General features: G+C 40.9%; 1 protein-coding gene across 16 annotated transcripts in view; it reads right to left on the minus strand.

Moving 5' to 3' along the window:
• Positions 1 to 8,933: 8,933 nt before the first annotated feature.
• Rbfox1 (RNA binding protein, fox-1 homolog (C. elegans) 1) overlaps positions 8,934 to 25,277 on the minus strand; it is a 349,342-nt gene continuing 332,998 nt past the window's right edge. For 8 of the 16 annotated variants that reach the window (XM_005391227.2, XM_013517915.1, XM_005391225.2 and 5 more), the window contains 2 exons: positions 12,347 to 12,422; positions 10,840 to 11,978 (listed from right to left, as the gene is read on the minus strand). In XM_005391227.2, the coding sequence (XP_005391284.1) occupies positions 11,831 to 11,978; positions 12,347 to 12,422 (224 nt within the window). In that variant the 3' untranslated portion in view covers positions 10,840 to 11,830. The other 8 variants (XM_013517919.1, XM_005391230.2, XM_005391229.2 and 5 more) reach the window with 3 other exon arrangements.

Genomic DNA, 25,277 nt, shown 5'->3' on the forward strand with positions numbered 1-25,277 from the left:
TACTAAAATTAACTTTACCTATTCTGCTTTTTGACATATATACTAGGGAATTTAAAATTGCATATGTGCTTTGCATTCTAATTCTTTTTGGCAGTGCTGTTGGAAGTATGAAGAAATGTATACCAGAAAAGACAAGGCTGCCCCCCTCCACCAAACACACACAAACACACACACACACACCATAAAGGAAAAAACAAGGTTGGTCCTAAAACAGTGTAAGGTAAAAAGTCCATCTACTGGTCACTACAGAAGTAATGAACTTGTTAGACATCCAAGTCTGTATTGAGCACTCCCAGTGGGGAGATGGTTTTCCAGCCTACCTTTCATCTGTTTCTTCTTCCTTCCATTTGTTTTCTTGTCTTTTAAAAAAATTCATTTTGCAGTTTGTAGGCAGGGTGACTGTACATCTACAAAATGGTCCTTTTGTTTATCAGATAATGGCATTAAAAATATCCATGTCTCATAAACTTGTCCCCAGATCAGAGAGTCTCAATACCTAGTAGAGGAGTTCGAGGTGTAGCTCAGAAGTAAAGCACTCACATGGCATGCATGAGACCGAAGACTCTGGGTTCAAGCTCTAGTATTGTAAAAAGAAAGACAGAGAAAGATAGAGACAGAGAAACAGAGAGAGAGCCAGAGACAGAGAGAGCCAGAGACAGAGAGAGACAGAGACACAGACAGAGACAGAGAGAGAAAAATAATTGAATAATACCTAGAGGAGCTCTTGGCTGGTTGGTGGTGTAGGTTGGAGAAAAAACTGGAGAGTTAATACCTTATTTCAAGAAAGCTGTTCTTTCTCAGTTTCAGCTATCTGTTACCAAGAAAGTATGGGGGCTCTGTGCTCTCAACTTTCTAGCTTCTTATGAGACAAAAGCTGTGAAACTTTCATTTTCAAACTTTGGAAACTAATGCCTTTCTCATAAAAGACTGTCAGTATCCAACAAGAGTCTCAGGGGAGAGATTCAGTTCCCATGGCCACCAGAACAACAGTTCCATTCTCCCTGAACTTGCTGGACAGGACAAGGGCATTTACCTCCTCCGTGCTCCTAGAATCAGGAAGCTTGGCATTTGGGCTGGATCCTAAAGCAAATGTCTATGGCCTATTGGGGAGTCTTAGGGATGAGCTGTGACCTCTAACTCAAGGATAAAAGTTGTTGCTGCAGCTGCCTTGACCGTCACCTCTCCCCTTGCCACTGTGCACAGCTCCAAGGACACAAGGACAGATACACTGTTCTGTCAGGAGCGAAATCCTGCTGTTACCAGGACCTCAGAACACAGCTGGTACTTTAGGTCTCAACAAATATTCATGTTAAGTCCTTGATGAGCTCAGTTTGGCTTGGAATGTTGCCTGCCTCTTGTAACACACAGGTTCTATATGGTCTACCTTAAATTTCTAACCCAAAAATCTATACCTGAGGCACAAAGTATGGGTCTTGGTGAGTGTGAGCAGTTTTTGTTGTTGTCATTGACACTGGGTATTTTGTTTCCAATTGGCTAAATGAGGAAGTGATACATTCCTGGATAAAAGAATATCTCAAGGCTAATGAAAGGGCAAAGAGAGAAGATATACTGATGTTGATGGCATATTTTCCACACTCAGAACACTGTTATGTCTCCCCCTGCTTTCTGAAAATCAGCTTCAGAGGAAATTATATTTCCTGTGTCTCACTAAGGAGAAAGTGGTGTAAAGTGATTGATTACATGTCTTGGCTGAGAATCATGCGCGGAGCTGAGATGTACCCATGGGGCAGAGCTCCGGCACTTTCAGTATTTCCCAGGGGTCTGTGCACGTCCATTTCCAGATGTGCACACCCAGCGTAAAGACTCCTGGTTCTTTATGGGGTGGCTGCCACTGGGATGCATCCAGATCCTAGAGCACCATGAAGATTGTCAAGAACAGCTTTAATAGGTGAGCAGCCTCCCTAGGTTTTCAAACTTCGCGTCACTTGAAACTCCCTCTTGCAGTTGTAAAACCGAATGTCTTTCTTTTTAACATGGGATTTTTGTCTCTAAGGGGCCAGTGAGTGACTTTTCCAGAACCCAAACCTCTCATTGTTACACAATCTTATTGAATTCTCATTGAAATCTGATGAGGTATTTCACCAAGGTAAAAGCCCAGGAAATCTAAATAAATTGCCTAAGATCACACAGCAGAGAAAGGATCCAAATTCAAACTCATGTAGAGGGGCTGGGGATTTAGCTCAGTGGCAAAAGTGCCTGCCTGGCAAGTACAAGGTCGTGAGTTCGGTTCCCAGTACCAGAGAAAAACCAAAAAAAAAAAAAAAAAAAAAAAAAATTCATCTAGAAATTAAAAGAAGAAGGGAAAAGAGGTCTCACTATTGAACTTTGCTGCCGCATTTTCATTCTTACTGCTGCATGCCTAGTACCTAGGTCTTTGATGGTTTAATGGAAACATATTGGTTATCTTTCTACAGTTTAGATGAGTCATTTTGTTTCGTTTTGTTTTGTTTTTTTTCTGGTTTTTGTTTTTTGTTTTTTTCTGGTACCAGGAATTGAACTCATGACCTTGTGCTTGCCAGGCAGGCGCTGTGCCATTGAGCTAAACCCCTAACCCTTGTTTTGTTTTTAAGTGATGGAGAAATGGTTTTAAGGGAGGGAGGATTTTGTTTTTCTTCTTCTGTATCAGGCATAAACAACTCTGAATTTTAGTAACTAAATGGTGTAGGGAAATTTAAAAGTTTTGTGGAGTGTTTTTTCCCACCTTCTCCCTTCCTTTTTTCACACAAAGCAAATGACTTTTCTCTATCTCTCTGTGTCTCTGTCTATGTCTCTGTGTCTGTCTCTCTCTCTCTGTCTCTTTCTCCTGTCTTTGGGGTGAGAGATTGGGTATTTGAACAAAGAGGAATAGTAGAAAGAACAATACATCACCTAGGCACGTAGTTCTGTAAAATAGAAAAGGAAAAAACAGCGGCAAGCCAGTGATGCTGACAGCCCCATCCAGCCTAGCAGCCGTTCTGGGCTGAAACCCTCCTTGCAGTAATGAATTTCAATGCTGCTCATCAGCCTGGGAGTGTTTGGGGGAGATAAAAGTGGAGCTGTGTGCGCTGCCTCTGACCTGGTTCTCAGTTCTCGACAACTTCCCGGTGTGGCTGAAGAAAGTTTGACTTTCCAGATGTGAGCATGAGAGTTTCGTTTTCGACCCACAGTTCTAGCTGTCTGCTTTAAGGCAGATTTCTTTTAGGGGTGGGGGTGGAGGGGGATGGAATGTTCTGTTTAAGGTTGGCAGGAGTCTGCATGCTGATGAGCTTTCAATTTGCATTCTGTGCCTTCCCAGCCATCACCTGCCCGCTGTACCACCATTACCCTACTTCCTGGGTCTCTGCTCTTCTATTTTCTACCTGCAGCCATTCGTTTTTTCTTCCCTTTTAGAGCCTGGGGAATTCTCTTGCTCTCGCTGACTTTTTGCTTCATTCAGGCAGCACGCCATCTGTCTTTTTCAGTCAGAGAGGCTAGATGTCAAAGTTACAGGCAGTAACTCTGAGTTTCCTGAGTTACAATCTTGGGAGGAGTGGGTGGTGTGCTCTCTCAGAGACACCCTCTGGGGCTTGCCCTCCCGGCCCTTACCGTCTAAGCTCGAGCTTATCCGGTGGTGCTTAAAGCTGGGTCACTGGGTGCAGTGTGCAGGGCAGCAGCCCTGAGCCTGCCTTGGACTGGGACTCCTGCTGCTTGTGAGCTTTGGAACATGGGACTAAGTCCTTACATGGGCTGCTGTGAGGAACCAGCTCATGGTGTATGTGAGGTATTGCTGTGTATAGCAGCAAACACTTTGAAATCAGCAAATGACCAAACTCAGCTCCACTGCACGGTACCTGTACATCCAGAACAAGCACACAGCCTGGCCTGAGCCTCGGGTTTCTCTTGTGTTGACTGGTGGGTAATACACTTACCTTGCCAGGTGGTGAGGATTAAGTAAGTTCATCATAACAATGGTAATAATAATAGTAACAATTCCCATTTACTGATCACTTTATTTATATCTAAATGCTCCATTAAGAATTAGCATATGTATATATATATATATTTCAGTTATGCTAATGAATAAAGATAAGCCTATGTAAATGTACTTGGTAGTCATGTACACCTAGCAAGATATTTATTTTAGATGAATACAACTATACAGATCTGTGTGTACATATGCATATATCATATGAATATATATATAAAACTTGAATCCATAGAATATATGGATATACATTTTTAAAATAGGTATAGAAACAATTATTTAAAAGGAAAAATGCTATATACTAGGCTAAGTGATTTACATGTGTGTTTGTTTGTTTGGTCAGTGCTGGAGAGTGAACCTAACCCTGGGCATGCTAAGCAAATGCTCTACCACTGAGCCATAGCCCCAGCCCACTCAGTACATCCTCTTATCACAATAGCCCTGTGGGTTGGATCCTGTTATTGTCATGTTATAGATGAGGTCTCTGAAAAAGAGAGGTTGAGAGATATTATCAGTGTCTCTTGTATATGGATTGGAGACATTTATGTGTGCAAAGATATACAGAATAAGTACATGTGCAGTGTGCTTTCCAATGTATTTGAACGTCCTTGGCTGTTACTCATTTCATTCTCCATGCAAACTAAAACGTTTGTTCCCTTTGGCAAACGGCACTATTCTTGAATGCCTGATCCTTGTTGTTATCATGCTACCATCTTGTTGCCCAGAAAGGAACTTCTTTTTAAGAGGGTTGGTAAACTCATTTTTCCAGGCCAGTAGTCTACGATCAGATCAGCTGTCATTATCCAGGCCACAGGGTGTGCCTTTGAGGCCTCCCCAATTTTCAAAAATCACAGTTTATATGTAGTATATGAAGGAGGACTTGGATTTCTGGGGGACACCTCCAAAAGGGCCAACAGACAACTGTTACTATTCGAGTAACACCCAAGTCTACATCCTCAGGACTATCAACAACAGTGATGAGAAATCACAGCTGTACCTATGAAGTGAAGGAGTCTGCTTTAGGGCAGGCAGGAGAGGACCTGGCCTTGGTCCAATGTCAAACATCAGGTCGAGTCCTCAGCAATTGCACAATGGGAATTTCATACCTTTCAGAAAACATTGTATCTTGAGAATTTACATAAAAATGTCCCAGATATGCAATATATATATGTGTTCATGTATATACATATCCAGTATGAAAAACAAATGAATCTCTCCCAAAACAACTTTTGTAAATTCTCCAACAAAAAATGAGTTTCATCTTTCCACCATGATACCAGTGATATGTTCTGTCATAGTTCTTGAATTTATTAGTGAAAAAATAATCACAAATGATCATAAGCATTGAAAATATGATTCATTGTATAATATGTGGAAGTATGTGCTTATATATCTATGTACTGTACACATAGCTCATGCATGCTATATGTGCATCCACGCATACACATTCATCAGCTCTTCCAAATTACACATTCATTGGCTCTTCCAAATTTCTAAGTGTCAGATCTGCAGGGAATTGAGCATGGTCACAGTCAAGTTTATTGCCAGAAAGCACCTCCTGGTTAGTAGTGGTTCTTTTATGTGTATGGGTGTGGTGCTGGGGGGTTGAACCTAAAACCTTCCCCCTGAACTATATCCCCAACTCTTCATTTATTTATTAAATTTTGAGACAGGGTCTCATTAAGTCATTAAGCTTTCTAGGTGGGCCTTGAACTTGAGATCCTCCTACCTCAGACTCCTGGATAATGGTTGTTCTTAGCCTATAGAGTAAAGAAAGCAGAGTGTCTCAGTATTTAGTTCTTCAATCAGCTTACCAGGTATATCTGACAGAGGAATTCTGTGAATCACATGTTCGTGCAAACCAGTCAGTAGTACAGGGCTTTTCTTTTTGCTTGTGCATGCATAAAAAAGATGTTAAACAGAAGGATGCTTATTTCTCAGGAGATGGGGGCTTTAGATGACATAAATATGATAAAGGCGGTTGAGGTGATGAGTGGAAAATTGGGATTGAGATAGTTGTCCCACCTTGTTTATTTATGCTTTTCTCTTTACTATGGAGAAGTTTTTACTGTTCAATTAAAATTTTAAGAAATATACTATAAGTGGGACAAGGCCATGGCTACCTCGCAGGCATTATTCAAAGAAAAGTAAGCAACAACCTCTATGTGTACAGAAAACATGTGTGCCCCTTTGGGCCTGTTTGCCCACCTCTGCCCATGCTCTGAGGGGAGGATAAGGCCTTGGTGTCCACTGGTTGAGTTCCTTAAGCAATTCCTTCACTTCTGGTGTCATTGAAATTGTCTTTCTATTCTACACGAAAGGTATATGCTTACTTCCATTTTAGAGAAATGCTTCTGGAGATTCCAATGCAGTTACTCTATTTGTCATTTACATGTATATCTTCACCCTGAACAGGGAAGGGGCTCAGTTAGAAACTTCTGTTTTAGGAGACAATCGTCTCCCTCTTGCCACCTGCCAGGGTAACGATAATGACTTTTTTGATTTAATTAATATCTTCTTAAACATTTTGTAGGAAGAACACCAGAACTCTGGTTTAACCTTATCATCACCTTCATTATCAATCAGGGCACAGTTTTCAGGGGTACAGACTTCAGGCTTAGACAGCTCGTTCTGTGCAGTTGGTATCCAACTAGATGTTACTTCACACAAATCATATGACCTTTTGGAACCTCCTCATCTTCATGTACAAAATGGGTAACTATCTTTTAGGATCAGTTGAAATAAGAGAATAAAAGTTGATTGTAACCAGCCTAGAAATGGAGTTTGTAGAGAAGGGACCATTATATACACTTGACTTTTTGGCATTTTTATCAGAATATGTTTGTGATATATGATAAATAATTCTTAGGAATTGGTACATACACATAAAATATCTTTATCCTTTTTATTCCCCATTCTCCACCCTATCCATACATCCCCTTCCCATCTCCACAAAGTTTAATCTTCCTCCTTCCTATGATCTATCCTTGGTCTTTACAATTAGGATTTCTTGTAAAAAAAAAGAAAGCATAACATATTTAACCTTCTGTGTCTTGCTTATTTTACTTAGCATGATGGTCTCAAGAACATATTTGAAATGGTATAATTCACACTATAAGTCTGCCCTCAGTGTAGAAAGAGGATGAGAGAACCAAAATCCTCTGGAAACGTTTGGGGTAGAACTTCTCACTCCTAAAATTCTCATGGGCCAGATGAGAACATTTTCTATTATGTAAGGTTAATCCAGCCTCCTCATTTGCTTGATGTGTGATCTTAACTAGCCTCCTTTTCTCTCAATTATTTTACCTGTAAATATAAGAGCTTGCAACTTCTTAAGCATCACTATAAGCACTTGACATACATTGCTTTCTTTATTCTATATAACAATACTAAGAGGTACATGCATTTAGAATCTTGCAGTATGGATGAGGAGGCCAGTGCCTTGGTCTAACTTGCCCTGGACTCTACTGACCTAGCAAGTGAAGGAATCCAGCTGAAAACTGAGACCACACATTTTTTTTTTAACCTTTGCATGTGCTCAAACTTGATAGAAGTATTAAGATTATTAAATTAGGTAGAATTAGGATATTCTTTAGTAACTAAATGGAGTCAAGAGTTTAATGGGGTTCTTAAATCAGTAAATGAAACCAGGAATAGAAGAGCCAGCACACATCTCTGGGAGTACAGTAAGCCCTCAATGCAAGTAGACACAAGCATTTATTGTTTGTTCTTTTTCCTCATCCGATGTTCCGCAACAAAGTATACTAGTACCTTGAACACCCTTCACTTGAAGCGCACAGTGTGGTGGTGTTTTGTTTTAAACCAAAGGCTGATATTTCCACGCTGGGGTACTGCTAAGCTCAGTGGAGTTAAACTTTCTTGAATATCTGTGACTTCTGACTTATTTGGACAGGTGAGTGAGGATGGGAAGTGTTCTGAACCAAATATCCAGAATATTTTCAGGTGGCACCTGGTCTACCTGTGACCAAGGCAGCCTACAGAGCCCTTGACAGCAGCCATCCCACGTACCCTGCAGGCCAAGCGCAGCCACATGTGTGGATGAGTACTGTACCCTTGGAGGGGACCCGTGGACACAAAAAGAACTCAGAACACCAACTCGCATGTACCTTTTCAGACTAAGCTTTTATTTTTTTGATATTACAAACCAGTTTTCTTTATTCACAAACCACTGTAAGTGATATAAACACTAATTTCTAAAGACAGATATACACATTTTCTGGGTTTGCAGATTGCGTGATGTGTGTGTTAAGAAGTCACTATATGCCACACATGATAGTAATCTTTTTTCCATATTTCATAATAGCAATAGTTATTTAGATAAATGAAAACATTCCAAATAAATACTGTTTAAAAAAATCCAAAATGTTTGTTTACATCTCTGACATACATTTTAAAATGACTTACTGGCATCTTGGCAGAGTGCCTAGACAAAAGATTCTGCGACATCAGTTGGCACTCGCTTGCTCTAAATGATTTTATTAAAACTACATACAACCATGGGGGAAAGTACAGCTCATTGATGAAAATCAAAACTGCAAATGAAGTTTACTTTAACCAACACAGTAAGAGTTCTGTTTGTGATTCCAAACACGATGCAAAATTCTGGATTTTGAAATCTGAGGCAAGTGGGAAAAATCAAGGTATTCTTCCCAGCCCCTGTTCCTTACTATCTTTCTTCCCTCTGGGGCAGGATGCCATAGCATTTTAACAAATCGCTTCCTTGAATAGCATCAAGCAGCCCCGCAGTGTGATCACACTGTTTTCCAGGTGGGGGAATGAGAATGTCTTAGCGCTGCTTTGAAACACCCCTTCGCCCCTCCCCTGCCCCACCCAAAGGAGTCTGGTGCGAAGAACAATTCCTATGCTTTTGGTTGCTCAGCGTTTTTCCCCCTTTCTTTCTCTTCTCGAGATCACTATAGTCTGCCTTAGATATGGAAGCTACAGAAACTTTATTTTCAAATCTTGTGAAACTTTATTGATGGTTTAATATCCAACTGATCTTACGGCATGCACATAGGATGACAAGGAAAAGCTGGATCACAAACACTTTTTTTTTTAAACTTTTGTTTGGTTTTGTTTTAAAGCGAAGTTGTTACAGCGGATTGGCAGGTCACAGCGGTGAGTTGATAACTTACTAAAGTGCGTGCCGTACATACGGCCTGCACTGCACACATGAAGATTTAGGTATGGCAGCAGAACTACTCAGGGACAGCTTGCTGCTGCTGTTTTATTTATTTTTTTTTTAAATTTAAATACAAAAACAGGAAGACCCGTGACAGATACCCCAACTTAGGTTAACTTGTAAACAGGACAACATGGGAAGTGTTCCAACAGAAGAAATACAGACAAGCTGCAATTTTTCAGCTGTGTAGCTCTGGCCCTGCATTCGACAGAAGGTGAGGGGCTTGTTCTTTGGGGATGAAGAATGGGGATCTAGTTGTTTTTTTTTTGCTTCCTTCTGACAAGTGTCCTGGGCCTTGGAGACTGAGCTAAAGATACTGGTTTAAAATAGTCCTGGGGCGTGGCAGAGAGTTGGGAGGGCAGGCTTTTCACAGACTGAAAAATTACAGTTTGCTCACACAATGTAGTCATGTTTCAAAAAGTACCAAGCTGATGAAAATACCATGATTATCTCTACTCAATGATTGCAATACTTGTAAAATGCGTCTATAAATCCGAATATGATTATCATGTAATTCCATAAAAATTATACGTCTGTCTCTAACAGTTGTTTCTACTAAGCTAAAACTAAAGCTTCATCGACTGTTTCTAGAACTTAACAACTCCACTGCACAGATGTAAATTTTATACATTTTTTTAACTGGTACAAAGAATTTAAGTTTTTATTACTTTCTTTTTTTTTGGAAAAAAAGAAAAAAATAGAAACAGTGCTTTTTATCACCTTTTTATTAATGTTATTTTTCCCTCCCATAATATAAAAGTCAGCAATGATATCAATAATTTATTATACTGGAAGAAATATAAAAAGAATACTTGTTGATGGCCTAACTAGTAGTTTTTGCCTAAATAACTAGCGGCTGGTTAAGAAGCTGAATACTGCCGGGTGGAATGGTTTTAAGGGTGGGTTTGCACAGCTTCGTTCAAATCCAATGCACAAGTGCTACTAGAAGCAGCCCCTTAACAACATAACCTTTGGCTTGAACTGGCAATGAGTAACTTAGAACCGTTGATATATGATCGTTGGTGCAGTGGGTCGTTTAGATTCATCAGTTACTATATATTTTTTTTCTTTCAGCCAAACCCCAGGCCCAAACCCCTAAGCCCCTCCCGACCTTCCCCTTCACAAAATAAAATAATGCAGATGCAGAAAAAAATGACTACTATAGTCACTTACACTCTTCCCAGACAGCTTAACCCCAGTAGCTTCAGATTCAGCATATATAATTCATTTACATAATATAGCACTCTGGATATGGCCCTAAACCAATTTTTATTCATAACTAGCATCTCTCTAGATCACCCACAAAAAAACTCCTACAGCCAGCAACCAATCTACGGAACCTTCAGAAATGAAAGACCCACAATATTAAAATACACAGAACAAAATATCTGAGGTATAAGATAAAAAATGTAATTTTTTCCTCTTTTTTATTTTATCTTTTTTTAGAGTTGCTAAAATGATGCACTACTGCATGTATTGCAATACTCAGGCCTCGGAAAGCTTCCTTTCTCCCCACATTGGAAGGTTTTTATGGTTTTGTCATTTAGTATGGAGCAAAACGGTTGTATCCCCCTCGGTATATACTAGCCTGCAATGAAGAAAGAACGAGACCCACATCATCAGCATGGCTCCTAGTCTTGGCATCAGTCAAGGGTGCAAAAGCATTCTGAAACAAAGCAATTTGAGGGGTGTGTTTTTTACATTTTCCTTTTGCAACATGTGGATCATCAAAAAGACTAATGTGAAAAAAATAGACACTCAAAACCAACCAAAATGGAGGCACCCCCTTACCCATCCCAGGTCATTCTTGGAGAGCTCAAGATAGGGCCAGTCTTGACCTCCCCAAAAGCTCCTTATAAAGAAAATCGCTATAAAGCTAACACTTGTCAGCCAGTCCTATTAGCTACAAGGACTTTGGTATAAACTGGACAACTGAAGGATTTGCACTGTCTCATTTTGTTTGTTTCTTTGATTGATTGATTAATTAATACCACGTTCCCTTGGGGAAAGCTGGATCTAGACGATTTATTGAAGGTAGGGATTCAACTCTCCTTTCCAAGACATCCCTCAAGTGGACGTGTGGAAGTGGAGTTGTCGAATGCAGAATCACGATGGAAATCTAAATCTGCTTCCTGACTTGGCTCGGCAATCTGTATGGGATCTGACCTTGAGCGGGGATTGTACAGACGCATTGCTGGACATAATTAAGCTTGTGCAAAACAACAGGTTTCCGAATCGTGGTTGGGTTTCTATGACCAAGCTCCAGGGAGTTGTCTGGCCATGGCTTTAAATGGCTATGAGGTGGTACTTAACCATTTTCTTTTTCTAAGTCTTGGCGATTCAAATGAATGCCTATGGGGTTTATTTTTAGGATAAGGACTGATATTCTTGATCCAAGCAGAAAACTGCATGCCAAAGCTTTGTAATGATTGCATACACTCTCACATGATGGGCACATCTTACTGTACTCAAGAGTTTTAGTGCATAGAAGTTTGAACAAGTACAGGCAAATTCACCCCACCCTTACCGCCCATTTCTGCCCTCCCCTTTACCCATCCCAAAACAAAAACCCAGATCTCCCAAAACAAAAGACAACCCCAAACCCAGCTGATTCCTTCTAATTTCTTATGTACTAGGCACACACACAAAGTGTGCCCCTCTCTCTATTTTCTTTCCTGGGCGACTATGACTTTAAACATGAATTGTAAAAGGGGAGGAGAGGCAGTCAGATTCTCAGCTGCCTGACAGCAGAGGCCTGGAAGTGTGCAGCTTAGCTCCTCTGAAGTCTGTGCTGGGGCTGGAACCTTGGGGCTATGTGAATGAGCAGCGAGGGAGGGAAAAAAAAAGAAAAAAAAAGTTCTGCATTGACACTGCATTCTGTTAGTGATGGATTTAATTATCAAAATGACTAATTATTCCATTAAGGTAAGTGCTCTGCTAGGTGAGACTTGCAAAATTAGAAATATAATAACTTACATGCACTACATTGCCAAGAAATTAAGACATTTATCAAGTTTACTGGGAGGATTAATGTGGCATTTTAGCTGCTGTTAGCACAAGAGACAAATTCAATTAAGGGAAAGTGAGAGGATGTCAACCGTCAACCCATAGTAAGGTCCCAGCTGGGGGAAGGGAAGGGAGGCAGGAAGAAGTGAGGACAAGGAATAATCAGTACTCACCATGGCACCAACGCCGTAGGTGGGGGCTGGAGCAAGTGTGTGGTGGTAGGGGTCGGCAGCATAAACTCGTCCGTAACTGAAAGGAAAGCAGAGGTGAAGACTGATCCATGATGTGCAATTACTAACTAACAATGCCAAGCACAAAATACAAAATACCAAGACAGTAGGAAAGGGTTATATTCATCTTAAAATAAGAAACATTCTATTCTAGCATGTACTGTGAGAGAGCTCTATTTGTGCACAATGCACCTTTTGGTCCACTTAACAAAGAGAAGTCACACTGACGGTTCAACACACACAGTCATCACCACTTCATTATGGGGCCATTTTCTGAGAAATGTATCCCTAGATGATTTTGTCATTGTTGGAAATAACAGACTGCATTTATACAAACTAAGATGGCTATGAGGTCATTAGGTGGCATAATCTCACAGGACCACTGTGATCTGTTGTTGTGTGAAATGCATGGTGTATGACTACACACCCATGTGCATGTGGGTGCACACACACACACACACACACATACGCATACATAACTTTTCCCACAAAAGTGTTTCTCTGTGGCTTATGTAGGTACCTCAGAGAGTGAAGTAAGCAAGATCAAACAACTTGAAAGAGTAGTGTTAAGAAGCAAAATATCCCAGAGGGTAGATCCAAAAAAGTCCATCTTTTCTCTTGGTTTAGCTGTCATCTATCACAAATGGTATGGTGAAATAGAAAGGGAAAAGTAAGCCTATCTTTGTAGTCATTGTCTGATCTCTTGAAAGAGCAGATACAGTTGAATGGGAGAAGTCTTGAAGGGTCTGTGGTACCCCTTCTTCCACTTCCATCAGGAATCAGGGTCTCATTTGATTTTGGTGCTATCACTCCCAAATTTTTAGCTCATCTATCCTTCACCAGATTTTAGAAAGGAGGCCTTTGAAACAATGCACATTAATACTGTTTCCTCATTTTTAAGTTTCTCTACCTCTATATCTTTCTTCCTCTACTGCTATGGCTTCCAGGATAGGCACTAGAATAAAATGGAGAAAGGATGGAAACCAGATGCACTAGGTGCCCATCAGGTATGTGGAGTGGTGACAGATCAGAAGCTGGCCTTCAGAGAATTCACGCTACTTGCTCTAGGCCACAGAGCAAGGCAGAGTCAGATCTGATCCGTGAATCTCTCAGGCACCTTGCATGTTTATTCCCCAGTGCCACATGCTCTTCTCATTTGACCTGCAAGATATCAGGGTTCATCTCTCTCCCTCTGCAGAGAGTATTTACTGAAGAAGGGAGTGGCTACTTCCATTAGCAGTCAATACTCACAACCCCATGGGGTGGGTGTATCTGCCACAGAATGGGATATCTGTGGGGTTTCTGCTTTGGGCTGACTTTCAATGGTAGAACAAGTCAAGAAGAAATGTTGTATCTGTACTATCAACCTTAAACTTGCCTCCAATTGTTAAAAGTCCAATTTGCATGTGCTTTATCCCTCTCTTCTCTCCCTTTCCTCCAACTTCCTTCCAACCTTCTGTCTCATAGTTAACTGAAGTCAGTGAGAAGCCTACGTCCTTGGGAAGAGCCAAATGTTGGGGCAAGAGGTCCAGGATCCAGTCCTGTCTTTGCTCCCTGCTCTCTTACGTAAGCAGACAAGAGAAGAGTCTGACTTGGTTGTTCGCACTATGTGCCATGAGGGGGTGGCAGATGCTGGGTGAAAGAACGTCCAAATCTCAGATTCCAAATTATAACCCAAATGGGAATAAATGGATCACACAAAGTTTATATTAAGCACATGCTAACTCTCAGAGCTTCTTGCCTCTTCTAGATGGCACTGATGATCTAGATATGGTACTCAGCTTCCATGTGAGGTTCTCCTGATCCTCACAGCATGGACACTATGGGTGATCTCAGTTAAACTAAAAAATGATTAGTTCCCTCCTGACTTCATTTGTTGCAATATACTTGGGTCCTTTTGCTCATTTGAATAGTCTTTCATTAAAAACTCTCCTCTCTGTGAGGAAAAGTAGACACAAGGTCCAGGCAAAGGGTGTGTTAAAATGAGGGGTGAAGTTTCCTGAAGAAATCATATATTTGTGGAAGTCCCTCCCAAAACCTGGGCGTTGACACACTAGGTCAAAAGGACATACACAGAGGGATAAAATGAAAAGATACATAACTCTGGCATTGATCATTTGATGAGAAACAGTCTGTTGTTGGTCTACACAAAAACCTGTTAATAAGATTATTTTTTATGCCCTTTTCATCCAGCAAAGTTGGTTACATGAACAGAGCATAAACTGCAAAGGCAAACTGAAAATCCTTAGGGATTTATTAAGTGACATTATGGCTAAGCATTCTTACCAAATAAATACCGAGATACAAATCTGGGACAATGACTTTTTTTAAATTTAGGGAATGGCTTTATTATGGCAACAATTTCCTCTTTGTAGGAAACAACTTATTGGCAGTCTGAAGGCATTTACTGAAAATCCAGCTCCCACTCTTCCCTCCCACATTCTTTCTGAGGGGTGGGGCTCTAACACTGGGCATAGTTTCAACCTTTGCAGAAAACCTAAGGTAATAATTTGGCGGTATTCTCTTCCAAGGAGAAGGAAATACAACAGCATTGAACTATTCCTCACAAATGAGCAGGCTCCTTTTCTCCTCAGGGTGACCTCTACCTTCAGAATACGATGGTTTTATTATGATTAATAAATTTCATTTCCACAGAGGAAAAGGGACCATGTCAGCTCAAACTGAAAGCAAGGGAGCTTCTTTTCAAATGCTAATTTCCAAACACGCCCTTGTGTGACACTACAATTTAGACACAAGGTTATTAGGCAAGATCTGGACCCCAGCACTACTTTTATAGCAGCTATGCCAGGCACGTAAACAATGTAATGTTCTCAGCGCTGGCTAAGTACAGTCCAAAGAGGCCAGCAGATCCCAGGATCTTAACAGAAGTAGAAAGAAAAAGTCTTACGACTATCGCCATGTTACCACCTGATCTGCAGGATGCCATCTTCCACAATCCCCGGCCCTGGCTGAATTGCGCAGTGTGTGATCAGATCAGGAGAGCTCTGTGTCCTCATACCAGAAACTTCAGGTAGAATTTTTAAGGTGTCTACTGAATTCTACATACACTCTTGTTACTCAGATATAAGCTACATCAAAATCAACTCAATGACCTTTATCCAGCTTTTGCCCCTTCAAAGCAAAAGCAATTTACATTTATCACATCTCTCATTTCTATCATCTACTGGTCCATCCATCCATCTGTTTATCCATTTATCTGTCTAATTATATATAAATCTATGTAAATCTAATAGTAGATCTCCTCTACTTAAAACCTTTCAGTGGTGTTCTATGGATCCCAGAATGGTACCCAAGCTTGCATGTTTTTCCTGTCTCTCTTTCAGTCCCATTTACTCCCCTCTACCTCCTGGTTATGGTGCCCAGCACACTGGCCTCATCCATAGCTCTAGGACAAATGCAAATCCAGTTTCTTCTTAGGACCTTGACATGTGCTCCTCATTCCCCTGCTTCTTTGCATCCTGTTTCTCAGATCAAATGTCATTTCTCAAGAGAGATGATTCTTGCTCTCAGAACCCTTTGTGAAGGACAATTTTCAACACTGTCCTCACCACTTCATGTCCCATAGCAAATCCCTGGTCATTTTATGTATTCACCTCTCTACCTGATTATTTACTGTCTGCCCTTTGGGTATGAGAGCACCATGAAGATGGAGGTCTGTGTGTTCTGTGCACCACCTAAGTGCAGGTGGCAAAGAGCCACACCGATGCTGCTGCATGAGAAGAAGCTGCAAGAAGAAAGAGTGAAGGAGTGAGAAGCCAGCCTAGGAATACGCTTGTACCCCCAAACACAATTCCATTAGTAGATCTATCAGTAGACCCCGCCAGGAAAAAAATAAGCTTTCTGAAGAGTCTAGGTTAGCTGCTCCAAGACATTCAAAAACCTTCAAGACGCTCAGAAAAAAAAAAAAGTTCCTGGGGACACTGGAGATACAGAGTGTATAATCCCACATCGCCCCTGAGAGTTTGCAAAACACTGGCTGAGTTGCCTTAAACTCATCGAAACCCTTTAGGGAAAAACTGAACAAACAAAGAAATAAAATTGCTTTGCTGGCTAGTGCAGCACAGCTTGCAACCATGATGAAAGCTCATCTTTTTTGACCTTACCAACAAATTAAAACCAGGAGGCACCCTGAGGCCCTGGAGAGAACCAAGGGCTGGAGGCAAGCAGGTCCAAATCCTGCCTTTGGATGCCTTTGCTCCCAGGGTTCACAGAAATCTCTCACCCTAGGCCTCATTGTTCTCCCTCCTAAAAGGCTGCTGCAGTTTGTGCCCTACCAAATGCACAAATAAAGTGCTTGAGAAGAAGCCAGATACATTTTAAAGCCATCTACAGATATAGGAGATCACGATGGCAGGGTTCTTAGATGGAATTTCACCAACAAGTTTTTCACATCAGCCCAATCTTTTTTTTTTTTTTTTTTTTTTTGTCTCAGCAGCAACTGAAAGTTTCTGTTCTAATATGACCATATGGAGCTCCAGCAATCAAATTACAGATGCTTTGGGGGGGTTAAGATCTGTCTAATTTATCAGTTACAGGCATAGTTGAAATTGCTGTACTTTAACTTAAGGTTAAATTGGTGTAAAGAAGAACAAGCTGGTGCCTGTTGAATGGGAAATATGAACCCAGGTTTGTTAAAGGGCTGTGCCAATGTTAATAAGAAATGTGTTACTTATTAATGTTTTCCAAATCTAGTTAAGACAGGATGGAGCCTGATGAAGTGCAACAGGATGGTGTTGGTAGCCCCCATTATAGTTTGTAACAGTCACATGATTTTCTAACAAGGGCATGATGAGAAGAGTATAATTAATTTCACTGTGTATATTTCAGTTAAAGGCCTTTTTTTCATTGTAGCATTATCTTACCATGTCTCCTGCCCCAGAGACAGCTGGAGGAACCCCTGTGGGGCAGAAAGATGGATAAAACACACTCACCCCAAAGATGAGATGCACAAGTTAGCGTAGACACTACAGACAGTGTAAGTGCAACAAGAAGCACATAGACTGGTGTCCCTCCCTCACAGAGAGGAGCTGCTGAGCATGCTTTCCTGCCTTAAGGAGGATCAGTGAGTGTTTCCCAGCCTCTGGTACTACAGTGGTGACAGGGCTCCCCTTTCTATATCTAAGTTGCGGTCTGTAAAGTACTTTGGAAAATGAATCCATGCAAACCACATACCACACAGGGTACCCTGTGCCAGCGCTTCTAGCACCCTGCCGTTTATAGAGCTGTGGTTTAACAAGGGGGATGGATGTTCTCTTTCACTTTCCTAGAGGGTCAGCTGAAGTCTGGTTCTTAACAAGGCCCACTGAATGGTCCTGGGATCCACCATGGTGGAGGGTCTCTGGTGCCCAGTGAGAATGGACAGCAGATGCTAACTTGCACCCAAGAAGAAGTGATTGATGTTCATTAGGTAATCATCGTATTTCATCACCCTCAGTTTTTGAGTGTTGAAAATTTTTCCAAAGGAGTGCTAAATGACTTTTGGAAAAAAACAAACAAACAAACTCCTTGGGTTATGTGTTGCTGGTTTAAGTAATTCACTGGTGAGCAGTAGCTTTCTATCCACCAGAGAGAATGCATTGGGAACATATGTCCACACCTGCTCTTCTTCTAATAGATTCCCTTACTTGTGAAGCATTTCTGAGCTCAGAATGTAGACAAAACTGCCTGGAATTTGTGAATCTACAGAAGGTATTTCAGATTCCTGCTTTGGAATACTTTGGAATATTTTGATGAGTTCTTCCCTCATGCAAATAAACATCTACTAGACCACCCAAGAGGCTCAAGATACAAACCACTAATTTTTAAATCTCAGACTACAGTAATTGCAGGCTTTGAGTATGCACAAGTTTAGTGAGATATTGGGGATAATAATGGCCAAGATATTGATCAAATTTTTCTGGAATGATGATGAATCTTCACCTACCATGCCAAGAAACTAATGTCATTTGGCCATTTCATTCCCACAGGAATATTTAAGAGAATTTGCAGGACCTTCGGGCACACCTGCTGGTTTGATCAAATAAGACAAAGATCTTCCCCAAAGTATTAAGAGGAGAAATCTTGAGTGTACTGGGGAGGAATTTGGAGCAATGGCTTAGCTAAGGGATACTCTTATTCGCTTTCTCATGGATTGTCAGCAGAGATCTGAGTCTCAGATCTCAGTTGCGCAGTTAGCCTTAGTGAATGCATTTATGAGGGAAATATTCCTCTATATCTATGACAGCCTTCTAGTTTTTAATGGCTTACACCATGAGGGTGAAAAGCTCTTACATTCTGAAAGCTTCTCAAGATACATTTAAGTTAGAGGAACCAAAATAGTGTCATAACTCAAAATATCTAGAAAATTACTCTGAATAGAGCAAAATCTTTAAAATATGAACAAGTACAAATGGAAGAAATTCTCCATTGATCTCTACATAGCTATGACATTTCTGATTTCTTCTGTTGCTCAACTCCTCAGTTTGACTTTAAAGTGATCGCTTTCAGGGCTGGGGATTTAGCTCAGTGACACACCTGCCTGGGAAGCACAAGGTTGTGAGTTTGATTCCCGGTACCGAAAAAAAAAAAGTGATCACTTTCAGAAATCACTTAGCACATTTTTCAACCTCATAATTTCCATCCAAAAAATACACAAGAAAGTACCCAAGCTCTTCAGTTTGTATAGGGAAATCCATAGGATTTAGTTTCATACATGGATACTGGCCACGCATCTGAACTGTATATACATAAACACACATGCAAATCTACAGAATCTAAAAGCTCCAGACCATGTATCCTGTGACAAATCAGAGGAAATCATTCTTTCTGTATCTGCTAAAAGCAATTCACTATTTTTTCCTAATCCAAATCCCAATAAAGCATATTTAAGGTAAGATCTTTGATTCTGGATGCATCAGAGCAGAGCAGCAATCAATTCCTGAGACTTCAGAAGACACAATAAGCCCTGCTTATGGCCATGTGATTCACTTGTCCAATGCCTCCTCCAATAAAGAAGCAGTAGGCACACTTTCTTTAAGGTCAAGTACAAGGCCTGCTCTCTTAGAAACCCCATTTCACTTTCTCTGTGTCATCTACTGCTCTATCAAAGTCACTAGAAATTTTCCATCACAATTTGAAATCAACATGGCATCCCAGTTGCAACATAACCCACATGAGGGATCACAGAGACATTTGAATCCTTCAGGAGATCTTAAATATCCTGCAGAAGAGCAGGGTTGAGCAGTAGCTAAGGGTTCTTTCAGGTCAGAATTCCTAGAGTCAAACCTGCCTCTGTTATATGCTTGCTAAAAAATCTCGGAAAGTTTTCCTCTATGCCAGCCTCTTTGTCCATAAACAAAGATGATTATGCTGTGTCTTGACTGTGTAAGCCTATACTGAGGGTGAGGTGAGGGTTACTGGTCACCAGCTAGTTATTTCCTAACAAATGTCAGGTTTTGACTTGGCACTGACAGTATTATAGCTTCTGCCTTTTCCCCTGGATGTGAGCTCACTCTGTGTATAACTGGCAGACTCGCTCAGCCACCAAGCAGATCTAAGATTTGAGAGGAAAGAAGCAGGGTGAACCCCCAGGAATGTTCTACAATACCACACACACACACACACACACACACACACACACAAAGTACTCTCACTTGGAGGCAAAATTAAAACAAAGTCAGGACATAACTGCCAAAGAAAAAATGTAACTAGAACTATGGCATCTCACAGAAATGGAAGGAAGAAGAGTCCCATATGTCACTTTGAACTATACAACAGCCACATTTTAAAAGGTAAAAAGAAACATAAAATTCATTTTTATATTTTATTCTGATATAGTCATACTCTTATCACTTCCATGTGTAATACATACACAATCACTAATGAAATTTTTTTACTTAACTTTTAATGCTGAGTTTATTAAGCATGTACTTTATACTTCCAACTCATGTCAAGGTGGACCAGGGGCAAGTCGGGGAAGAGAGCACAGAAAGGCTCTACTTCTGAGATAAATTTTACTTATCATGCTATCACTTGATAGCATTTGATAACTACTGATCTTTCTTTTCAATTTTGCATGGGTGTAACATTCTCCCACTCAAGCTAATTCAGAGCTCTCCAGATAGTTTTCTTTTTCACAAGTAAACTGATCAGGACATTTTATGGTTATTGCATGTAACAAGCTCAGAGCAATGCCTTATGCACACAGTAAGCTTGCTACAAATGCAGATACTGTTTTCATCAAGTTTCTTTGCTTACGTGCTTCCTTAGCACTCAGAACATCTTGTATTATACACAGCACACCATATTGGAAACAGACTAATTAACCACAGATCAATTTGCTGCATGACAACTTTGCTGAATAATCAAATCACGCAAATGTAAGGGAAGACAATTAAGTGAAACTGGCTGAAGGATCAATTAGAGGAATGGCCAATTTGGGCTTTTCTTCAAAATAGCTTCTGAAGTTTTACTGAAGTTGCCTCTGTGTATGTGTGCAAAGAGGGGATTGAAGGATGGAAGTGGTAGTCACACTCCCTTGTGGCCCTGAACTTGCTGAACATTGCTTCTAATGATTATTTAGGAAACTAAACAGTCACCTGACCCACAATTTTGACAGCCTCTGCAGATGGGTTCCTTGGGCCAAGGCTATTTCACAGGTCCCTACCCTGCTCCATGTGGCTGGGTCTCAGATTGCTTGGGAGCTGGGGCTCAGTCCTCAGGTTGGCTTCTCATGCTACCATGATGGGCCTTGGTGTGGTGAAGGGCACAGCCTTGCTGCTGGAGGGAGTCACAGCTTCCTCTCGTCCACGTGCGTACGCATACATGCACACACTCCTTGGCACGGAGCAGCAGGGAGCCTTCCACCTCACACTTTGTGCAAAACCAACTAAGTTTAAACTGTCTGGTATTTTTCAGGAAGTAACAGTATGTTATGTTGGTTTTCAACAAAAGTAAAACAAGTGTTTAGTATGGATCTAGAACACAATTTGCCTGTTTAGCTTTTTCTTTTTTATGTGCAACATCTCCCTGACTCAGCTTCTACTGCCTTTGTGACTTTATCTTCATACCTAGGCCAGTACCAGCACACAGGAGCACTCAGCAGATACCTGCTGCCAATGGGGATGAGTCCAGTTACATAAACACCCGCGAGAACAACCAGCAGAGGTGAGCTGTCCTGTGCACTCAGCTTCCTGCAGAATTTTACCAACAATGCACTCCAATTCACACACATCCTAGCTCTCTAAGAGCACAGCAGCACAGCTGGAGAAAGGAAAAATTCCATCAGGAAGCTGAGGGTCAGTTTTCCATGTTCAAGGTAAGAGGAGCATGTAGAGACAGTGTGACTCAGTGAGACACACTCTGGCTTCCTGCAGACTCCAGTGTGACCACAGAAAAGTTACCAAACACTTCTGGGCCTGAGCATTTCCTCTTTTAATCTCCAAAATAGAGATGATGATAATACGCACTTCATTATGCTGTTGAGATAAATTTTACATGCATGTGTGTCTAGACATAAACACACATATATACATACACATAGAATTTATCATACTTGCTAACACACAAAATTTGCTCAAAGCACAACAGCAAGTTATTACACTCTGAAGAATTCAACAAAGTCCCTACAAAGGACAATTATTGTGAAGGTAAAGGATTTGCTTCCCACAGTGACTAAAAGCCTTGGCACTCCAGGAAATAACTGATAAATGCTCGAGCAAGAGGGCGGGATGGACATTTAACCCAGCCTGGGCAACACAGGCTTCTGATTTGTTCTCCTATCAAAATATGGCTCAAAGACAACCACTTCTTGAATCCCACTGCCAGGGTGCTCTCCCAGGATGTCATCTCCCATCTCTGGTCAGAGGCAAGACTCTCCTGGTCACTGTCCTTTCTTCCACTCTGACCTTTTGCATTCTGGTCTCCATAAAGCAGTGCAATTGTTTGCTTTAAAAAAAGAAACAAGTCAGATCCAAACCAGCACTCCAGTGCCTTGCCATTACACTGAAAGTAAAATGCCAAATATTTTCATGACTTTCAAGTTCTAAAATGACAGTCAAGTGCCTGGCTATCTCCCTGATATCATCTCTAGAACTATTTATTTGCATGCCCTGGTTACACTGAATGACTTTCTTCTGGGAAACACAAGCATGCCTCAACCACAGGGTCTTTGCATAGTGCCTGCTGGCTGTTCAACCCAAAATATTATCTACCTGGCTCATGCCTTTACTTTGCTCAGGTCTCGGTTCAGCTGTCAAACCTTCTAAAGTTGTATTGCAATTTATGTTTTATCCCTGCCCATACTTTTTTTTCTTTAGCCATTGTCCAACTTTGTATACACGTGTATCATATATTTATTTATGTATAAGGTTTGAGATCTGTTCTCCACTATCAAGGAAGTTCCTTCCTGGAAGGCTTCTGACTTATTTAACGCTGTGACCTCAGGGTTCCTACTCAAACTCCGTAGATATTAATGGACTCAAGTGAATTTCCAGCCACCTGTCAAAATAAGGACTTCCCTTTCCATCTCCATTCTCATATAAGACCCACTGTCTGTGACTCCAATCACTAGCCTAACCTGGATATGCTCTGATAAATTACAAATGCAGGGAGATCTGTAGTCTGAGAAGAAGGGGAAACCCCATTTCCCCTTTTGCCATCTCTTGCAGAATCCAGCTCATGATAGATGCTTGATGTTACAGAACAAGAGACTTTTCAAATGTGCAAGATGTGTGTGATTGACATTGTTCTTTTCTTTTGTTAAAGGGGTAGTTTCCAGTGATGGCCTTGGAAAGCAAGTCAAACAAAATAAAAGCAAAGTAATCAATACCATTATTGAAACCACTGAGTAAGAAAATCAGTGGCCTTGTCAACATAGTCTCATGGACTACAGATGTTTCTGTAAGAAACATTGATTCCATGTTGCTAGCAAAAGCGGAGTGGATAGTTGGTATCCTTTACAAAAGACTCCAGTAAAAATTGTCCCATTGCCTTGGGGAATTTAAAAATCCTGACGTGTTGCTGTTCCATCATGCAGTGATGTCCATCTCATCATCTTTGCCCCTAAGCTGCATACAGTGGCACATCTCTACTGCCATTGGCAGCACTGTCACAAGAGCACATTTTTCTAAAAATTCCAGTTATAAAATGCATCAAGCCCTGCAAACTGAGTTTTAAACACCTTGTTGATTTCCTTCTGCACTTAAAAGCAGAACATTTGTCTCTGGTCAAATCCGAATGTCTAGTAGATACCAACATGCAACAGACCTACCCTTTGAAGTACTGCTTTGCATAGGAAGATGAGAATCCTGACAGTTGTGCTGAGCAGAATGGGGTCTGCTGGGTTTTTGTAGAATGTAGGGGAGGATGCCCTAGAACTGTGATCCACAAACTTTTGGGCACCAGGGACTGGATCCATGGTAGACAATTTTTCAATGGATGGCGAGGAGGTGGTTTAGGGATGATTCCAAGGAGCATGCAACCTACACCCCCACTATGCACAGTTCACGTTAGGGCTCCTTTGAGAATTGAATGCTGCTGCTGATCTGACAGGAGACGGAGCTTAGGCAGTAAAAGAAGCAATGGAGAACAGGAGTAAATGTGGACAAAGCTTTCTTCTCTACCTACTCATCTTTGCTCTGTAGCTTTGTGCCTAAAAGGCTCTGGGCCAGTACCAGTCCATGGGCCCAGGGTGGGGAATCCCTGCTCTAGGAGATACTGATTTCATTACCATTCTGATTTCTCACTTTGACTCTATGAAGAGGGTGGGCTGGCTGCAAGATAGATAATCTGACATTTGATTGATATGTGTCTTATTTTATGTGCTTGATTCAAAATTCAGAGTTCAAATGAAGCCTTGCGAAGCATACACCATATTAATATGTACATCAAATGAACAGGGGTATCTCTCCCAATTTGAAATGTGATCAGTAGCAATTCATTAAGAATTTGCTGAGCAGGCATTCTAAATTAGATAAGGTAAGTAGAAATACTCCCCATACTCAAGCAAACTTTCATGATCTGTTGCATCTTTTTGAAATATTGTGTGTGGACCACTCATTCACACAGCAGGTTTTGTCAAATCACAGAATGAAATCAATATATATCTTTTATGTTATAACTTTTCAGTGTTTGATCTTTGATGTCTAGACATAGCCTAAGACACACTGGAACATGCACAGGGTTTAACAGGGAAGGTAGAAGACTCTGGAACATGAATATATCCATAAATTATACCCATTAATTTCGTGAACCAACACTCCTTAGTCTCATCCCGAGTATCTCCTTTTGAGTTGCATGTTCCTTTATCTTCAAGTTCTCAAGACACGAGACTATTCTTGTATCCCAGAGATATTCCCCCGCCACTCCCAGCAATGCAATCAACCATTGATTTTCTGCTATTAGGTATTAGTGGAGTGTTAAGAATGTTACCCCTTCTCCCTATAGAAGAAGGAAGGGTATTTAAGGCTGAGGTTTATGGAGCAGGAATAGTAGGGTCTTTATCAAGTGGGTTTTACACCAAAGGAATAAGCTTTTAAAAATCTTAAAAAGCTTTAGAAAATGAGCATGCATACCTCTTGAGCTCACAAGTCAAGACTTTAAACCATTAAAAACACTGGGACTGACTAAATGAAACAGATGCAGAGTCTTGGTGGGTCTGCCTTATGGGATGGAGACGTCCAGGAACAGGTTCCTAACTTGGTCCTTTCTTTCATTCATTCTCTTTAAAGACTCTAATAGGTAATGAAGCATTACAAAATAGGTCCAGATAAGGTTCTATTTGTAAGGTTGGGTTTAATGTACGCTTTTGAAGGTCATGGGACACTCAGCTACATACGGACAAGCTGCTTCATTGGCCAAAAGCAACACATTGGCA

Source organism: Chinchilla lanigera, unplaced genomic scaffold (genome assembly GCF_000276665.1).
Source record: "Chinchilla lanigera isolate Chin_1 unplaced genomic scaffold, ChiLan1.0 scaffold00041, whole genome shotgun sequence".
In the NCBI taxonomy this organism is placed as follows: domain Eukaryota; kingdom Metazoa; phylum Chordata; class Mammalia; order Rodentia; family Chinchillidae; genus Chinchilla; species Chinchilla lanigera.